The sequence below is a fragment of the Bidens hawaiensis genome, unplaced genomic scaffold, assembly GCF_021521415.1.
Source record: "Bidens hawaiensis isolate Kalapana, Puna unplaced genomic scaffold, B.hawaiensis_p1.1 tig00017233_1, whole genome shotgun sequence".
Lineage (NCBI taxonomy): Eukaryota > Viridiplantae > Streptophyta > Magnoliopsida > Asterales > Asteraceae > Bidens > Bidens hawaiensis.
The window spans coordinates 119602-134395 of record NW_027505006.1 but is presented as its reverse complement, the minus strand read 5'-3'; the positions used below and the strand labels follow the sequence as shown (position 1 = coordinate 134395).

At 34.0% G+C, this 14794-nt stretch overlaps 3 protein-coding genes across 3 annotated transcripts; 2 read left to right on the top strand and 1 right to left on the bottom strand.

The window, feature by feature from the left end:
* On the top strand, window positions 1-5630 carry LOC143609843 (anaphase-promoting complex subunit 6-like). Its single transcript, XM_077084482.1, has 16 exons — window positions 1-332; window positions 1230-1364; window positions 1697-1770; window positions 2576-2615; window positions 2750-2795; window positions 2930-3009; window positions 3094-3275; window positions 3355-3480; window positions 3561-3635; window positions 3715-3840; window positions 4036-4105; window positions 4192-4274; window positions 4368-4481; window positions 4581-4680; window positions 5072-5107; window positions 5200-5630. Exons 1-16 carry the CDS (start codon window positions 87-89, stop codon window positions 5281-5283), a joined length of 1617 nt encoding a protein of 538 aa, XP_076940597.1. The 5' UTR covers window positions 1-86; the 3' UTR covers window positions 5284-5630.
* Window positions 5631-5798: 168 nt separating this feature from the next.
* On the bottom strand, window positions 5799-8135 carry LOC143609840 (uncharacterized). Its single transcript, XM_077084478.1, has 7 exons — window positions 8006-8135; window positions 7691-7807; window positions 7423-7616; window positions 7084-7337; window positions 6894-7000; window positions 6316-6482; window positions 5799-6244 (listed from the first exon to the last, which is right to left on the bottom strand). Exons 1-7 carry the CDS (start codon window positions 8064-8066, stop codon window positions 5939-5941), a joined length of 1206 nt encoding a protein of 401 aa, XP_076940593.1. The 5' UTR covers window positions 8067-8135; the 3' UTR covers window positions 5799-5938.
* Window positions 8136-10818: 2683 nt separating this feature from the next.
* On the top strand, window positions 10819-14073 carry LOC143609845 (tubby-like F-box protein 7). The gene is made up of 4 exons (XM_077084484.1): window positions 10819-11268; window positions 12071-12158; window positions 12559-12688; window positions 13425-14073. The coding sequence occupies exons 1-4, from the start codon at window positions 10930-10932 to the stop codon at window positions 14002-14004; spliced, it is 1137 nt and encodes a 378-aa protein (XP_076940599.1). The 5' UTR covers window positions 10819-10929; the 3' UTR covers window positions 14005-14073.
* The last annotated feature ends 721 nt before the right edge of the window (window positions 14074-14794 follow it).

Here is a 14794-nt window from a genome sequence, read left to right as displayed (position 1 = left end):
CCATCAATTATTTCACCTCCCGCTCATTTCCACAGTGCACACCCAAACCCTCACTCAACCTTCCAATTCAAATTTTCAAAATCGAAATGATGGAAGACGAAATCGAGAAGCTGAGAGGAGTAGTAAGAGACTGCGTCAGCAAGCACTTGTACTCGTCGGCTATCTTCTTCGCCGATAAGGTTGCCGCCTTCACTTCCGATCCGGCAGATATTTACATGCAAGCACAAGCCTTATTTCTCGGCCGCCATTACCGCCGTGCTTTCCACCTGCTTAATGCTTCTCAGATCGTTCTTCGTGACCTTCGGTTTCGTTATCTCGCAGCTAAATGCCTCGTTAGTATCGTATTCGTGCCCTAATTTGTTCCTAATTTGGAAATTTGTAATCAATTAGTAGCTATGTTTTGTGCATTTCAGTAGAGTTAGTAATATTATTACTAAGGTGATATCAAGTTGTTTTGCTTTAATTGTTGTTTTTGGAACTCAAATTGAAGGTGTGATTTATTGTTATTATTATTATTATTAATTATTAATTATTATTATTATTATTATTATTATTATTATTATCTTGATATGCTGCAAAATTGAATGCCAGTATTTTAATTATTTCACTAGAATTCGTAATATTTTTTTGATTAGGAGTAGTTTCTAACTATTTTTTAGATATTATCAAAATTGAAGGTGTGATTTATTTTTGGTTAGATTTTTGCTTTATTTGTTGTTTTTTGAACTCAAAATTGAAGGTGTTATTTAATATTAATTATTATTATCTTGTAATGTTGCAAAATTGAAGGCCGGTATTTTAATTATTTCACTAGAGTCCATACTATGTTTTGATTATGAGTAGTTTCTAACTATTTTTTTTGGATATTATCAAGTTGTTTTGCTTAGATTTTTTGCTTTATTTGTTGTTTTTCAAACTCATAATAGAAGATGTGATTTATTTTATTATTATTATTATTTTGTTATGTTGTAAAACTGGATGCCAGTATTGTCATTATTTCACTAGAATTCTCAATATTTTTTTATTAGGAGTAGTTTTTAATCATTTTTAGATAATAACAAGTTTTGATTTATTTGTTGTTTTTGGAGATTAAAAGTGAAGGTGTGGTGTGTTTCTGGTTATTATATTGTCATGTTGCAATTGGATGAAGATGCTTTAATTATTTAGATGTTTTTGATTAGATAGTGTTTCAGTGAGTGTTGATGGTAATTTGCAATGTGGCTGTTTAGGAAGAACTAAAGGAGTGGGATCAGTGTTTGCAAATGCTTGGAGAAGCTAATGAGGATGAACATGGGAATTTTAGGGATGCTAAGTTTTCTGATGTCATGTACTTGAATAAAGATACGGAAGATCGTGAAATTAATGTGAGTTACCCTTTTGCAGTTTATTCTATTTTTGGTTTCATATCTTGCTGTATTTTTTTAATGGTTTGGGAAGCCATTTATTGTTAATAGATAATGAAGCATACATATTACATATTGGCATGACCGTATGAGAGAGGAGAGTGGGAAGGGGACACAATTGATTAGCGAGTGTTCTTGCTATAATATTATATTTATGGTGATAGTTTGATTTATTTAATTGTATTTCCTTTTTAGCACAAAATGGTCGTATATCTTTTTTATACCCTTTTGATCAACAAAACCAACTCTAAAGTTTACATATCTTATACATGCCTTTCCTTTATTTATTACAGATATCATCAGCGATATGTTTTCTTAGAGGCAAGGCATATGAAGCTCTAGAGAATCGTTCTCAGGCTCGAAAGTGGTTAGTTTTAAAAAATAAGCAATGTGGATGCATGTTTAGTACTAAATATCACAATTCTGTTTTGACATGGATTTAGTTATAGTTCAATAATTCACTTCATGAGAATAAAATGTAGAGAAGTTCATGTGCTCACTTTTCTTTATTAGTTCCACTTTAACGTCTTTTATGATTATAAGATATTCTTATATTTCTAACCCTACATAATATCTGAGATAACTACTTTTTGCACCACAATCATACATAAACTTCCAAAATGCTGAAAGTCAAAATTTTGACGTATCATTGGTTTTTTAAATTCACGTTACTCTCTGTTGCATTTTGATCCAAAAAGCCGATGCGTGCTACTTAAAATTTATTTATAGATAATATGTTAGTTTGTTAACTTTTAAGCAATAAAAAATAAGAGATTAAAATAAGTAAGTTCAAAAGAAAGCTGTGGTACCACCAAAGAAGTTTTATATATATCCAAAATAATTTTTTTAACTCTATGTGTACAAGTAGTCTATGCATAAGATACACGTAATCCATACAGGAACTCACTTTAACTCGGAAATGCGCGCATCATACAGCATTTTAGCATTTTGCGATTGCACATTGTGCAGTTTAGAGCGCATCATCCCCACATCAGGGAATCACATCACTACATCTGATGCGATCTCATCGGTGCATCGCGCATTATGCGCTCCTGTTGCGTGCATTTTATAACCAAGGATGTATCAACGTCTTCTGTCTCTATGGTGCCCTTTATTGTTTTGGATTGTAACAGTCTCATCTAGAATATAATACTCTACTTATGATTTCTTAGGTATACAGCTGCAATTAGAGCTGACCCTTTATGCTATGAGGTACAAACAATCATGTGCAGTTGCAACCATGTGTAATTGTTTGCACCTGTTCTTCCTCATCTTTTGTGTTTTATGATTATAATTCTTCATCATCACTGATAGTTTAATTTTTCGTGCACCCTCTTTTATATCAGGCCTTAGAATGTCTTATTGAGAATCACATGCTAACATGTGAAGAAGGTAGCTCATCTTCACTCAAAGTTTAAAAGATATTGTTGTGTCTGTACATTCATTATATTGTTTATATCACATAGATCACCATGTTGGATTAATATATTGAGAATCACATTGTTTGATTTGTTATTCAATTTCAGAGAAAAGTCTTCTTTCATCTCTGCAGTTTGCACAGGAAGATAGCTGGCTTTCTTCATTCTATTCATGTTTAATAAAAAAGGTAAACATATATCAGAACACTTGTGTCATATTCTAGTGACGTCTTTTTTTGTGATTTCACTCACCTGTTTTAATTTCTGCCCAGTACGAAAAAGCAAGTGTTGTAGAAGAGAAATTTAACAAACTTGAGAATGAAGATATCAGCTCAAAACCATCAAACGAGTCTATGATTTGTACGCTAAAAAACAACACTGATCTTTTGGCTTGCAAAGCTGAATACTACCATCAATGTGGTGAATATCAGAAATGCTTTGAACTGACTTCACTGTAAGTCAATCACCATCTGACATAAAATATCTAATTGATTTTACTTGATATTTTAATAAAACTGTTTTTTAATATTCAGATTGCTCGAGAAGGATCCATTCCATCTTAAAAGTACCATAGTTCACATAGCAGCAGCTATGGAACTTGGACACTCAAATGAGCTTTATCTTATGGCTTGCAACTTAGTCAAGGACTATCCTCAAAAGTAAGAAAATATTTATATAAAAGTTATTTTTTTGCTTTTTTGTCTTAAATGCTGTTAATTTATTCTATGCTTTCTTTAAGGGCGATATCATGGTTTGCTGTTGGTTGCTATTACTATTGTATCAAGAAGTACGACGAGTCACGTCGTTATTTCAGGTAATATACATTATACAACTGTCATATTATTTGTTATGCGTTATAGAGTTACTGACACCAGTATCTTTTTATTTGACAGCAAAGCAACTAGTTTAGATGGAACATTTGCTCCGGGTTGGATAGGGTTCGGCAATGCTTACGCAGCCAAAGAAGAAGGTGATCAAGCTATGTCAGCTTATCGTACCGCTGCTCGTTTATTTCCTGGGTAATGCTACTTTCTTTTTTAATATATTTGATTGTGTTTTTGTTAACTTTAAAACCATGTGACACAGGGAACTTTCTTAGGTTTTAAACGATTTCTCGTCTTGAAGAAAGCTTTAATGTGATACCCTAAATTTTAGATTGTGTGATATTATGTACTTTATGCTAATGCTTTTATCTTGATGTTTTTTTGAGACAGGTGTCACTTACCTACTCTATATATTGGGATGGAGTACATGCGGACCCACAGCTTCAAACTCGCTGATCAGGTGCTTAATGGCTATTTTGTTCTCTTCAACGGTTTTACCTTGATATTTTGAGCCTAATTTCATTTTTCGCGTTGTATCTGTTACAGTTTTTCATGCAGGCGAAGGCCGTATGCCCTTTGGATCCACTTGTATACAATGAACTTGGAGTTGTTGCTTATAACATGAAAGAGTGCGTGTTGTTTTTTTATTTTCTTGTCTTAATATCTAATACTGGTAAGTCTGGTATGGAAATTTTGATCAAATAAATGTGACATATTTTTAGGTATAGTAAAGCAGTATGGTGGTTTGAAAAGACTTTGGTTCACATACCATCACCATTAAGTGAGATGTGGGAATCAACAGTGGTTAATCTTGCTCATGCGTTAAGAAAGTTGAAGTATGTCTACTCTTTTATTCTTTTCTAAACTCAGGATTCGATGGTTTTTGACTGTTTTAACACTTACTATTGTTTCAATTTTGTATAACTCTGTATCAGGAGGTACAGTGAAGCAATTATATATTATGAAAAAGCCCTTGCACTTTCAACAAGAAGCTTAAGCACATATGCTGGTTTAGCTTACACGTATCACCTGCAGGTAACATTGCTTTTCTACATTGTACCCTTCCTTAATTTAAAAAATATAATACTTTAAATATTTTTAAATTGATCATTTGGATGTATGATATTTATTAATATGCTAAGGGTATATATATTTTATCATGAAGGTCGGTCGAGTAAATATGATATAATTTAATAACATGAATAATGAATGTGATATATAAAACCTTCTAAGTCTCTTTATTTAAAGAAGGTGAGATTATTATTATTATTATTATAGAATATTGTTATGTGATGCAACACATAGTTTTCCATATTATAAAAAAAGAACACAAAAGTGTGTGGGTCCCCCCAAGGCAGCCTGAGCTGTGCTAAGTTATGATCAATTTTGATAACTGAAATGCAATATGGTTTTAATTTTTTAACAGGATAATTATACCGATGCGATCACATACTATCACAAGGTAATTTGATCCAACTTAATTAGTAAGAACACGTGTAATCATATTGTTAGTTTAGAGTTTGCAATTGTAACTAACTGGTTTTGTATGAGCAGGCGCTATGGATTAATCCGGATGACCAGTTCTGCACAGAAATGTTGACATTGGCCCTTGAGGATGAAGGTCGCCAAGGTATTTGATGTTAAGTTATTTATATATTTAGAGGAATGTGTATTGTAGTGTCATTTTATTTATTAGATTGGATTTTTCTATAGTTCAAAAGAAACAACTATCTCACAATATCAGACTAGTTTTCACTGTTGTATAAGTAATCCTGATAATCATTATTCAAAATAATGTTTAGATTACTAGTTCTTGGATTTCTAGAGCAGTGGTGTTTGGATCTTATTGTTCGTACAAAATGGGTGATACTTGTCCTCCAAATGTGATCATAATGGGGTTGCCATATTCGTTTGACAAAAAATATCAAAATGGGTGCAACTGTTGTATTTTTTATGATGTTAGTTATTGGCGAGTAAGGCTCCCGCATGCATGGGTTCAGGTGTTAGGCCAACTTGGTTCTAATATACACATAGTTTATCGCTAATCTGTATCAAGAAGCTAAAAGTCACATAAAAAGTTGACAAAACCACCAAAAGTATCGCAAATAGCAAGTTACACACAACAAAAAATTGCACTTGCAAAACTAAATGCTGTAATTCAGTTTCTGATAATTACTTAAATGTATAAAAAAGTTACAGATTAGATGGATCAAAACGCTACTAATGTTATGTCACAACCAAACTCAACAGTCAACTGTATAATCAATCCACAACCTAACAGCATCATCTTTCGTCATTCTGCTTTCAATCGTCTATCTTGTCCCGCTACCTCCATAACATATTGATTCAATTGGTTACCAAAAGTTTTGGTAGAAAACGATGTGGCAACATGGGCTCGGGCTTTTGAGCCCAATTCTTCCGCCATCGAGGGGTCCTTCAACAACTTGGCCATAGCCACTGAGAAGCTTTGTGGGGTTGGCTCACACAAAAACCCCGTCTCTCCATCTTTCACGGTCTCCACCGGGCCACCACTATTGCATGCTATCACAGGCTTATGGGCCGCCATTGCCTCTAGTGGAACTATCCCAAAATGTTCATCCTGATAATTATGTGTGACACCAATCCTTAGTTGCATACATATATTTGAAAATATAGATGTTTGTAAGGTACCTTTGGTGTATATATAACACATAGACACTCGGACAAAAGCATGTTTCTTTCAGCAGTCAAACAAGATGTGATGAATTTAACTTGTTTAGACACGCCTTTAATATCTGCTAATAATTTTAATTGCTCCAAATAATCAACATTTTCCCTCAATCGCTGATCAAATCCACCTAAATAAAAAACGAGTAAATTACGTTTTTAGTCCTTAACCTGAGAAGATAACAGCAATTATTCTTTATGTTTACATTTTGTCACAGTTGATGTCCTTTCCACCAACATACGTTTATTTATCCTGTTACTGTTAAGTCTAGTCATATGCACTGAACATGAGGGTATTTTTATTTTTTTTACCCTTTGAGGAACTAGTTATGTATTTAACTCAAGTGTATACATAAGAATAGACTATAATTAAAATAAATAGCAGCAGAAAGATATAGTCACCGATGTTAATTTTTTACCCATATGTTAAAGAAAATTGGAACAAATACACTACAGCATATATTTTGCAAGGTGAAACTATTATATTTATGGATATTACAATTGCAAATTATTAACTGGCTTAAAGATTCAAGTAAACTTACCTGCAATAGTCAGTGTCACGTCACGAGAGTCAAGCATCGCGAATGCTGATATTGCTAAGTCAATATTCTTTTTCCTTTCAAAACGGTTGATTGAAAGAAAATTCAACCTGCAAAAACAAAAATCAAACTTTTGGTCAACCTCAAACTAAAAGGATACCAAGAGAATAAAAGAGAGTGTGTGTATGCTTACGTATAACCATTCGGTTGACTGAACTGGTCAACATTGACTGCAGGGTACAACACAGCCGGTTTAATCCCTCGAGAATCAAGACACTTAAACGTTGCAGCAAAAGTAGATGCAGTAAATTTGCTGTTAACAAGTATTAAATCCGCCATCCCAGTTGTTATTTGTTCCAAATAGTTTATGGGCACCCGGTAAATTCTTCTAAGAAGTGTTGTGTGTTTTGCAAGTAACAAATCAGGGAAATGACAATAGAATATAACCTAAATTAGAAAAACAAAAATTCAATTAATAAACCCTAAATATAACACTTATAATGTAACACCACTTTCTTAATATTCTAAATACCTTAGAAGATTTTTTAAGCTTTAAAATTGGAATAACAACCGAGACTTGATCAGCAAGTACAACATCAAAAGACGGATAATTAAACAACACACAAAGAGCAACGAATATGCAACGTATATACGCGCATACTGCGTGAAAGCGATAAAATACGTGTCTGGGAAGGAAAGATCCGTATACTGTAACTGCAAATGAACCTGCACATTCAAATTAAACACACAAATGTAAGTTATTAAAGGACTATAAATATGATAAAAACAAATTTATTAACCTGCAAGTGTCTCCTCGAAACAACGGTTTGTGTCGTGGTGAGATGTGAAAATGTGAACATTATGACCATGAGATGCAAGTTCTACTGCTGCATCAACTATTAGCCTCTCAGCTCCTCCTGATAATATTATTAATAAAATATTATGGATAAATGACATAGATCATATATATAGATTGATAATCACCAAAAAAAACCTAAATTTATTATGCAAAAGGAATTGAGCGATTGGTATGGAAATTGCAAATAACAAATGGATCGAAAGAAAGATTGATATTTAGAATAGTATTATTAATAATATTATTATTATTATTATACCGATTCCGAGATCAGGATGAATGATGGCGATGTTCTTCTTGGGGCCGTCTTTTTTCTCCATGGCTGCTACTGTTACTCTTTCAAGTTACAAAGAAAACAGAACAAGATTTACGCTTGCTTTACTCAATTACTCTTGGTGGTGGGTCATATTTACATAATGATTTCACCTCTAACAACCTATAAACTTCAATTAGTTTTTAATTAAAACTACTTTTTCCTTTCCATTTTACTTTATTCTTGGTTTGTTTATTATTTCTTTAAAAATAATACATTTTTTTTTATTTTAAGAAAAAAAACTTATCAAAAAACTAATTATTTTCAATTTCAACTAAAGGATATTATAACCAAACTTTAGCCTTTTTGAGCCAGAGAGATTAGGGTTTCTTTTAATATAACGAGCGTACATGTGATTATCAGATATAAAGTTATAATATTCGATTTTCAATGCATCTGAAACTGAAATAACCTGAATCCTCTCGGGTGTTATCTCACTCTCCATTTGCATGCGATTGATCCCCCACCACAGGCCAACCATTGACATTGGTCCCTGCAATTCAGTACTACTATATCGCCATGTTACGTGTCGATTTAGATCAAGGGTTGACCAAGTTTGCAAGACTGAACCAAGACTGAAACAAACCGGGTACGGGCTAAGTTTGGAGTGTTTCACGAGTGAATATTAGCACCCGATAGTCGCTACGTTGTGTATCACATGCAATTAACTCATCACTATGATTAACCAATTTAAGGTAAACACTTCAAACACCGTATGGGTTGAACTATGTTTTCTATATCTTTTAACTAGACTTCTAATGGGAGGTCTTGATTTGATCAAGATCGGCCCGTGTATAGTTTGTATACTCTTCCGGTGCCTTATAATTTAAATCCCATCCAAGAAACCCCAAAAATCATCACAACTTCAATTGTTGATGACTATTTTGATGATTTTCGCATTTCACAACCCAACATGAGATCCCAACAATGCTTACATTTGCTGAACGTAATTTGCAATTTAATAGGCCCGTCACGTGTAGATGATCGGGTTAGACCTGTTGGACCCGTGGCATTCATTAATATGTAATGAGTTTATGGGTTGCAATTAGGGTTTTATTATATTTGGTAATGTATCGCAAACAAGTTAGGTTAGCCTATATAAACCGAGTTATGGTTAAACATGATAGAGAGTGAACATGGTGTAACCGAGTTAGAGTTTATCAAGAGTCAAATCGAGTTAGGGTTTGAGAACTGTAATCAGATTTTTGAGTTATATTTCCTAATAAATATAAACGAGAGTTATTCGTTTAGTTCATGTTTAATTATCAAAGACTTGAACATTTTCATCAACAAAACTAGACACCACTTGTCTATCTCTACTATCATACTTCTCACAGTAAACCTCATCATATATGCACATGCCTTTTCAAATTACCATTGTTTAAACAATCATTTCGACTTTTTTCAGAAATAAATCTTGAAGTCATTTCTAAAAAAAAAATACTAGAAACAACAACCAATGTTAAACCAAACATATTATTTCTTTAAATTCTTTTAACTATGGTCCATCTAATTTTGTCATGATGTTTTCGTTAACTTACAAAATGAGCCATACCACACTATAAGTTGGTGAAGATATCATTATGCTTTTTGAATATCCATTATGCTTTATGAATATCCACCAAGTCCATTACAACTAGAATTCCATCTAATGTTTGGAGTTTGGACTTATGATGATACAATCCAAACAATTACCCAACCACCTAAGTCTATTTCTGTAGTATAAGTAGTCTATGAGTTATGGCTATATGGTGACACATGTTTTTACAAACCCTCACAATTCAATTACTTTTAGACAAGTTGTCATCACATTTCATGCAACAAAGAAAGCCAATAAGGCTGGTGGAAACCCACAACATCAAACCAAGAGCAATGAAGACTTAAAAAAATCATGATCAAACATATTTAACACGTAATACTCCAAAATTTAATAATAAAAAATAAAATAAAACACAAGAGACTGGTTCTTTTGAGACACACAACTAAAAATAATCACACAATAATCATCATTTATTTATTTAATTTTATCAACCACTCATTCTCAAAAACAAACCATAACTTAATTTATTCATACCACAAGTATTGTAAATATTTCTAGTCGCTAGTCAGGCGGTGGAGTAACTACTATCGAATAATCGGATCAGACTTTAATGTATAATTTTCAGTTTTATATAAGCACACATTCTTATATGTGTAATTTTCAGTTTTATACATACACAAACACATTTTGGCCAGAAATTGACTGGAATCTCGCTAGAAATCACTGATTTTGACTGGAATATCGCTGGAAACCGTCGATTTTGGCTAGAACCTCATCAGAAAAAACTGATTAAGTCCGATTAATCTTGATTTTGACCGGGTTTGATCATTGACTAATTAATTGGCCAATTACCTTAAAATTAATCAGTGAAATGAGCGACGTAATTACAAATTAATCAACGCTTGGTCGAGTTTTTTTTTCAACGGGTACAACAATACGCTTGGTCGAGTTTTTTTTGCCATTGGTGTTGTGATCCAATGATAGAGGCAAAACTTCTAATACACTAAGAGTTTAGGGAGGTTGTAGGTTCAAAACTCACTTTCAATAACAGATTAAGAAATTCATCTTTCTAAAAAAAATAATAAATAAATAAATAAATAGAAGTACTTTTAAAGATACGTAACAACCCACACCCTGACACCATTCTTTCTTTGTTGGACACGTTGTAATGTAACGTGACGATATAATTAGTAAGTAAAAAATAAAGTCACTCAAATCAAATCCACCCGTCCGTCAAACTCCATCTGCAGACGGACACGTAAGCACATGCTTCACCACACCACAACCCCTTCATTTCTTCTCTCTCTTTCTTTCTTTCTCTCTCTAAACGATGTCGTTACGAAGGTCGTTCTTATCCCGTCGAACCACCAGCCGGTCCAATTCGGTCAACGAATCACGAACCGTTTCAAACTCGCCGGACATCGACATTGCCGGTGGCTTCGAACCTGACAGCGGCGAAAATGACGGAGGAGGATATTGGGCGAATATGTTGCCGGAGCTGTTAGGTGAGATTATTAAGCGAGTTGAAGCGAGTGATGACAGGTGGCCGTTGCGGCGGAACGTGGTGGTGAGTGGATGTGTGTGTAAACGGTGGAGAGAGGTTAGTCGAGAGGTTGTTAAGCCTCCACTTCACGCCGGGAAGATTACGTTTCCTTCGTGTCTTAAGCAGGTACGGTTAGGTTAGGTTTGTGAGTTATTGGTTAATTGGAGTGTGATTTGTTCTGATTTTAGTTTGAGAATGATTTGGATTTGTTAATTAGTTAAAAGGTTAGTGGTTATGTAAGGTATTGCTTTTCATACACACAACTGAAAACTAATGGAAGTCAAATTCCAAAAAGTCAAACTTTAAACAGCATTGAATATATATATAGTAGCTGTAAATTACAGGTTTATGATCGGTTTCGGTTCACGTTGAAACCGGTTTCTTACCATGTTACCATCGGTTTTGGTTCAGGTTTTGATCGGTTTCGGTTTGGTTAACCGGTTCCGACCTACGGTTTCAATCGGTTTCAAACTGGTTTCTACATAATTGGTTTCAAACCGGTTCGGTTTTGGTTTGATTTTCGGTCCGGTTAACCGGTTTATTTGCTCACTTCTAGCTGTAATAAAAATGATGCAGATAATAAGCTTATATGGTTTCCCTTTTTGGAATGGAATGTTTATGTAAATCTGGTTATTTTGAATTATGAAATCATCTGATTATATGGTTTTTAAAACTTCAAACAGCGTAAGTACATCCAGATACTATGACTTGCATCTCATTTTGTTACAGTTGATTATTCTGATTATTCTATTTCACATAATTACTTTCAGAACATGATGTCAAACTCGCGTTTATTAAAGTTTGTGTGTTGTGACTATTGTTTTTTTTATAGCAAACTCGTAGCTTGTTAGGTTTCCAGATCAATAGGTTTTTGAGTGTCATTTTTGAAGATTTTTTTAATGAATGAATAACTTTAATGTCTTTGCAGCCTGGTCCTCGTGATTCTCCAATTCAGTGTTTAATTAAAAGAAACAAGAAGAATTCAGTGTTTTACCTTTATCTTGCTGCTAGCCCATGTAAGTATGCATGTTACTTATAAGTTCTAAAAGCTCAAAGTTCCATTTAATATATTTCCACAGTTCGGGTAGTAAATAATATAAAATTATTTACATATAACTGTCTGTTTCTGTTAATAAACAAGTGGGAAAACAAGTTACCAAGAATCATCTTAATGCGTAAGGTTCTCTTTGTTTATTCGGTAAAACAAGTTGTTAAAAGTAATTGATTTTTTTATTTACCATGGGTAAATATGATAGCTTTGAGAGGTTAAATATGATATTATGAAAGTTTTAACTTTTAAAGTTGGGTATTTGAGCTTCTATTTTCGATTATACTTTCTTGTTTCTGTTCTAATAATGCTGTTGAATAGTGCTATTATAGTAACTCTCTTATTAACTTGAATTCTATTTTTTGCAGCATTTACAAACAAGGGTAAGTTTTTGTTGGCAGCACGGAGATATAGAAACGGTGCTCACACGGAGTACATAATATCACTCGATCCTGATGATTCAGCTCAAGGAAGCAACGCCTATGTTGGTAAATTGCGGTTAGTCATTTTCGGTGTAATCACTACTTTTCAGTTTTCTGTAAATATGAAATGGTAAATAATTCTATCTCTTATGGTGCAAAGATGGATGCCCCTCCGTGGCATGCAAATGAACCGAACGAATACGGACAGAGTATGTGTGTATTCGTTAACTTTAAGGGAACAAACGATCGAACACGAACAATTGAACAAATGGGATTTTCTTGTTTTATTGTCCGTACATTAAAAATATGAATGTGCTCGTTTATGTTCGTCCTTTAACAATATAAACGAACGGTTCACGAATGTAATCGAGTGAGCATAAGTAAACATAGATGAACGAACATGACTGAGCTAGTTAAAAGTAAATGTGAAAAATGTGTTGGGCCTGAAAAGTTTTTAAAGCTAGACTAAATATTTTAAAGGGCGTAAAAAATTTGAATGAACATATTAACGAACTTATATGCAGTTATGAACAAATTTTAACAAACATAAACAACTGAACATAAATGAATGGAAACAAATGAATGTAAACGAATTTAAATGAACGAACAAGACATGTTCATGTTCTATTTGTTTTAACTAAATGAAATTAAAATTTTGTCCATGCTTGTTTGTTTGTTAAATAAATGAACATGAACGAACTTCCCACCAAACGGTTAACTGAACTTTCGATTCGTTTACAGGCACCACCCCTTCCTGCGACCTGCATCTCTTTGTTACGATTCTAATTTATTTGCATAATATAAATACACAGCTCAGATTTCCTTGGCACAAAATTCACAATATACGACACACAACCACCACACAACGGCGCAAAACCGTCAAGCAGCAGATCGGGGCGGCGGTTCACGAGCAAACAAATAAGCCCGCAAGTTCCCGCTGGCAACTTTGAAATCGGTGAAGTATCATACAAGTTTAACCTCTTAAAATCAAGGGGTCCAAGAAGAATGATATGTTCACTAAAATGCACACCATCCCCACCCGAACCCAACAAACCTGAAGATGGGCGTGTGTTGACCAGGTCAAAGTCGGTTGCATCTGGTCAAAGTCAAACCCTTTTGAGAAACAAAGCTCCAAGATGGCATGAACACTTGCAATGCTGGTGCTTGAATTTTCATGGCCGGGTCACGGTTGCATCGGTTAAGAACTTTCAGTTGGTAGCTACATTGGATCAAAGCCAGCCCGGTGAAGAAGGTGACGGTGAGACAGTCTTGCTTCAGTTTGGGAAAGTCGGTGATGACGTGTTCACCATGGATTATAGGCAGCCGTTGTCTGCTTTTCACGCGTTTGCGGTTTGTCTTACTAGTTTTGGGACAAAGCTTGCATGTGAATGAAGCTGTTGTGTAAGGTAATGTTGTTTTCAAGTCTGAATTCAAGAGCATTTTTTTATGAGGTGTGATGTATATATGTGTATGAATTAATCACGACTCTTTACAAGTGCTTATGTTGTTTTTATGCGTTCAGTTTCAGCTCGTATATTAATTTTCTACTGTCTTGTATTAGCTTAGAAACACGTGCGTGCAGGGTTGCATAAATGAAATATTATATAGTTAGACCATCCGTAGTTGGCCAAGTTGTGGCGTTTTGGGGGTTGAAAACGCCGGGGAACACCGCCCTCCTATGCGTTTTGGGGAGGCGTTTCCCACAAAACGCTATTATGGCACACATTCTGATAAAATTATGCGTGGGGAGGGGAAGAGAGGGGAATATATGTAATTGTTGTAGAAGAGTTGTGGCGTTTTGCCACTACGCAACTTTTTGCAAAACTCTCAATTGATGACGGGGATGTCACATGGCACAAAATGCTAACAGTGAAGCGTTTTAACTGCACAAAATATTGTTGTTGTTGTTGATTATTATTATTATTATTATTAATTTATTATTATGATAAATGATAAATAAATAGCTATAACAAAAAAAGCCGGAAAAGGAGTCGTTGAATTGTGCTATATGCTCGTCCGATTGCTTGTTTGACTTGTTTAAGTTAAGTTGCAATTGTAATGTCAATTCTATTAGTTGTAATGTCAATTCTATTTGAGTAAGCACAAAAATGGTTCATAAGTCTACCCTTAATATGACCATATCATTTTAGACTTTAGTATTAAAACTATTATTAAATATCAG

Excerpts from the sequence above, each read along its gene's own strand:
- LOC143609843 (XM_077084482.1), top strand. The coding sequence starts at position 87 with ATGATGGAAGACGAAATCGAGAAGCTGAGAGGAGTAGTAAGAGACTGC. Across the intron at positions 3,636-3,714 it reads GAGTCACGTCGTTATTTCAG|CAAAGCAACTAGTTTAGATG; the intron begins GTAATATACATT and ends TTTATTTGACAG. Across the intron at positions 3,841-4,035 it reads GCTGCTCGTTTATTTCCTGG|GTGTCACTTACCTACTCTAT; the intron begins GTAATGCTACTT and ends TTTTTGAGACAG.
- LOC143609840 (XM_077084478.1), bottom strand. The coding sequence starts at position 8,066 with ATGGAGAAAAAAGACGGCCCCAAGAAGAACATCGCCATCATTCATCCT. Across the intron at positions 7,617-7,690 it reads TTTCGAGGAGACACTTGCAG|GTTCATTTGCAGTTACAGTA; the intron begins GTTAATAAATTT and ends TTGAATGTGCAG. Across the intron at positions 7,338-7,422 it reads AGCTTAAAAAATCTTCTAAG|GTTATATTCTATTGTCATTT; the intron begins GTATTTAGAATA and ends TTTCTAATTTAG.
- LOC143609845 (XM_077084484.1), top strand. The coding sequence starts at position 10,930 with ATGTCGTTACGAAGGTCGTTCTTATCCCGTCGAACCACCAGCCGGTCC. Across the intron at positions 12,159-12,558 it reads TTATCTTGCTGCTAGCCCAT|CATTTACAAACAAGGGTAAG; the intron begins GTAAGTATGCAT and ends TATTTTTTGCAG. Across the intron at positions 12,689-13,424 it reads GCCTATGTTGGTAAATTGCG|CTCAGATTTCCTTGGCACAA; the intron begins GTTAGTCATTTT and ends ATAAATACACAG.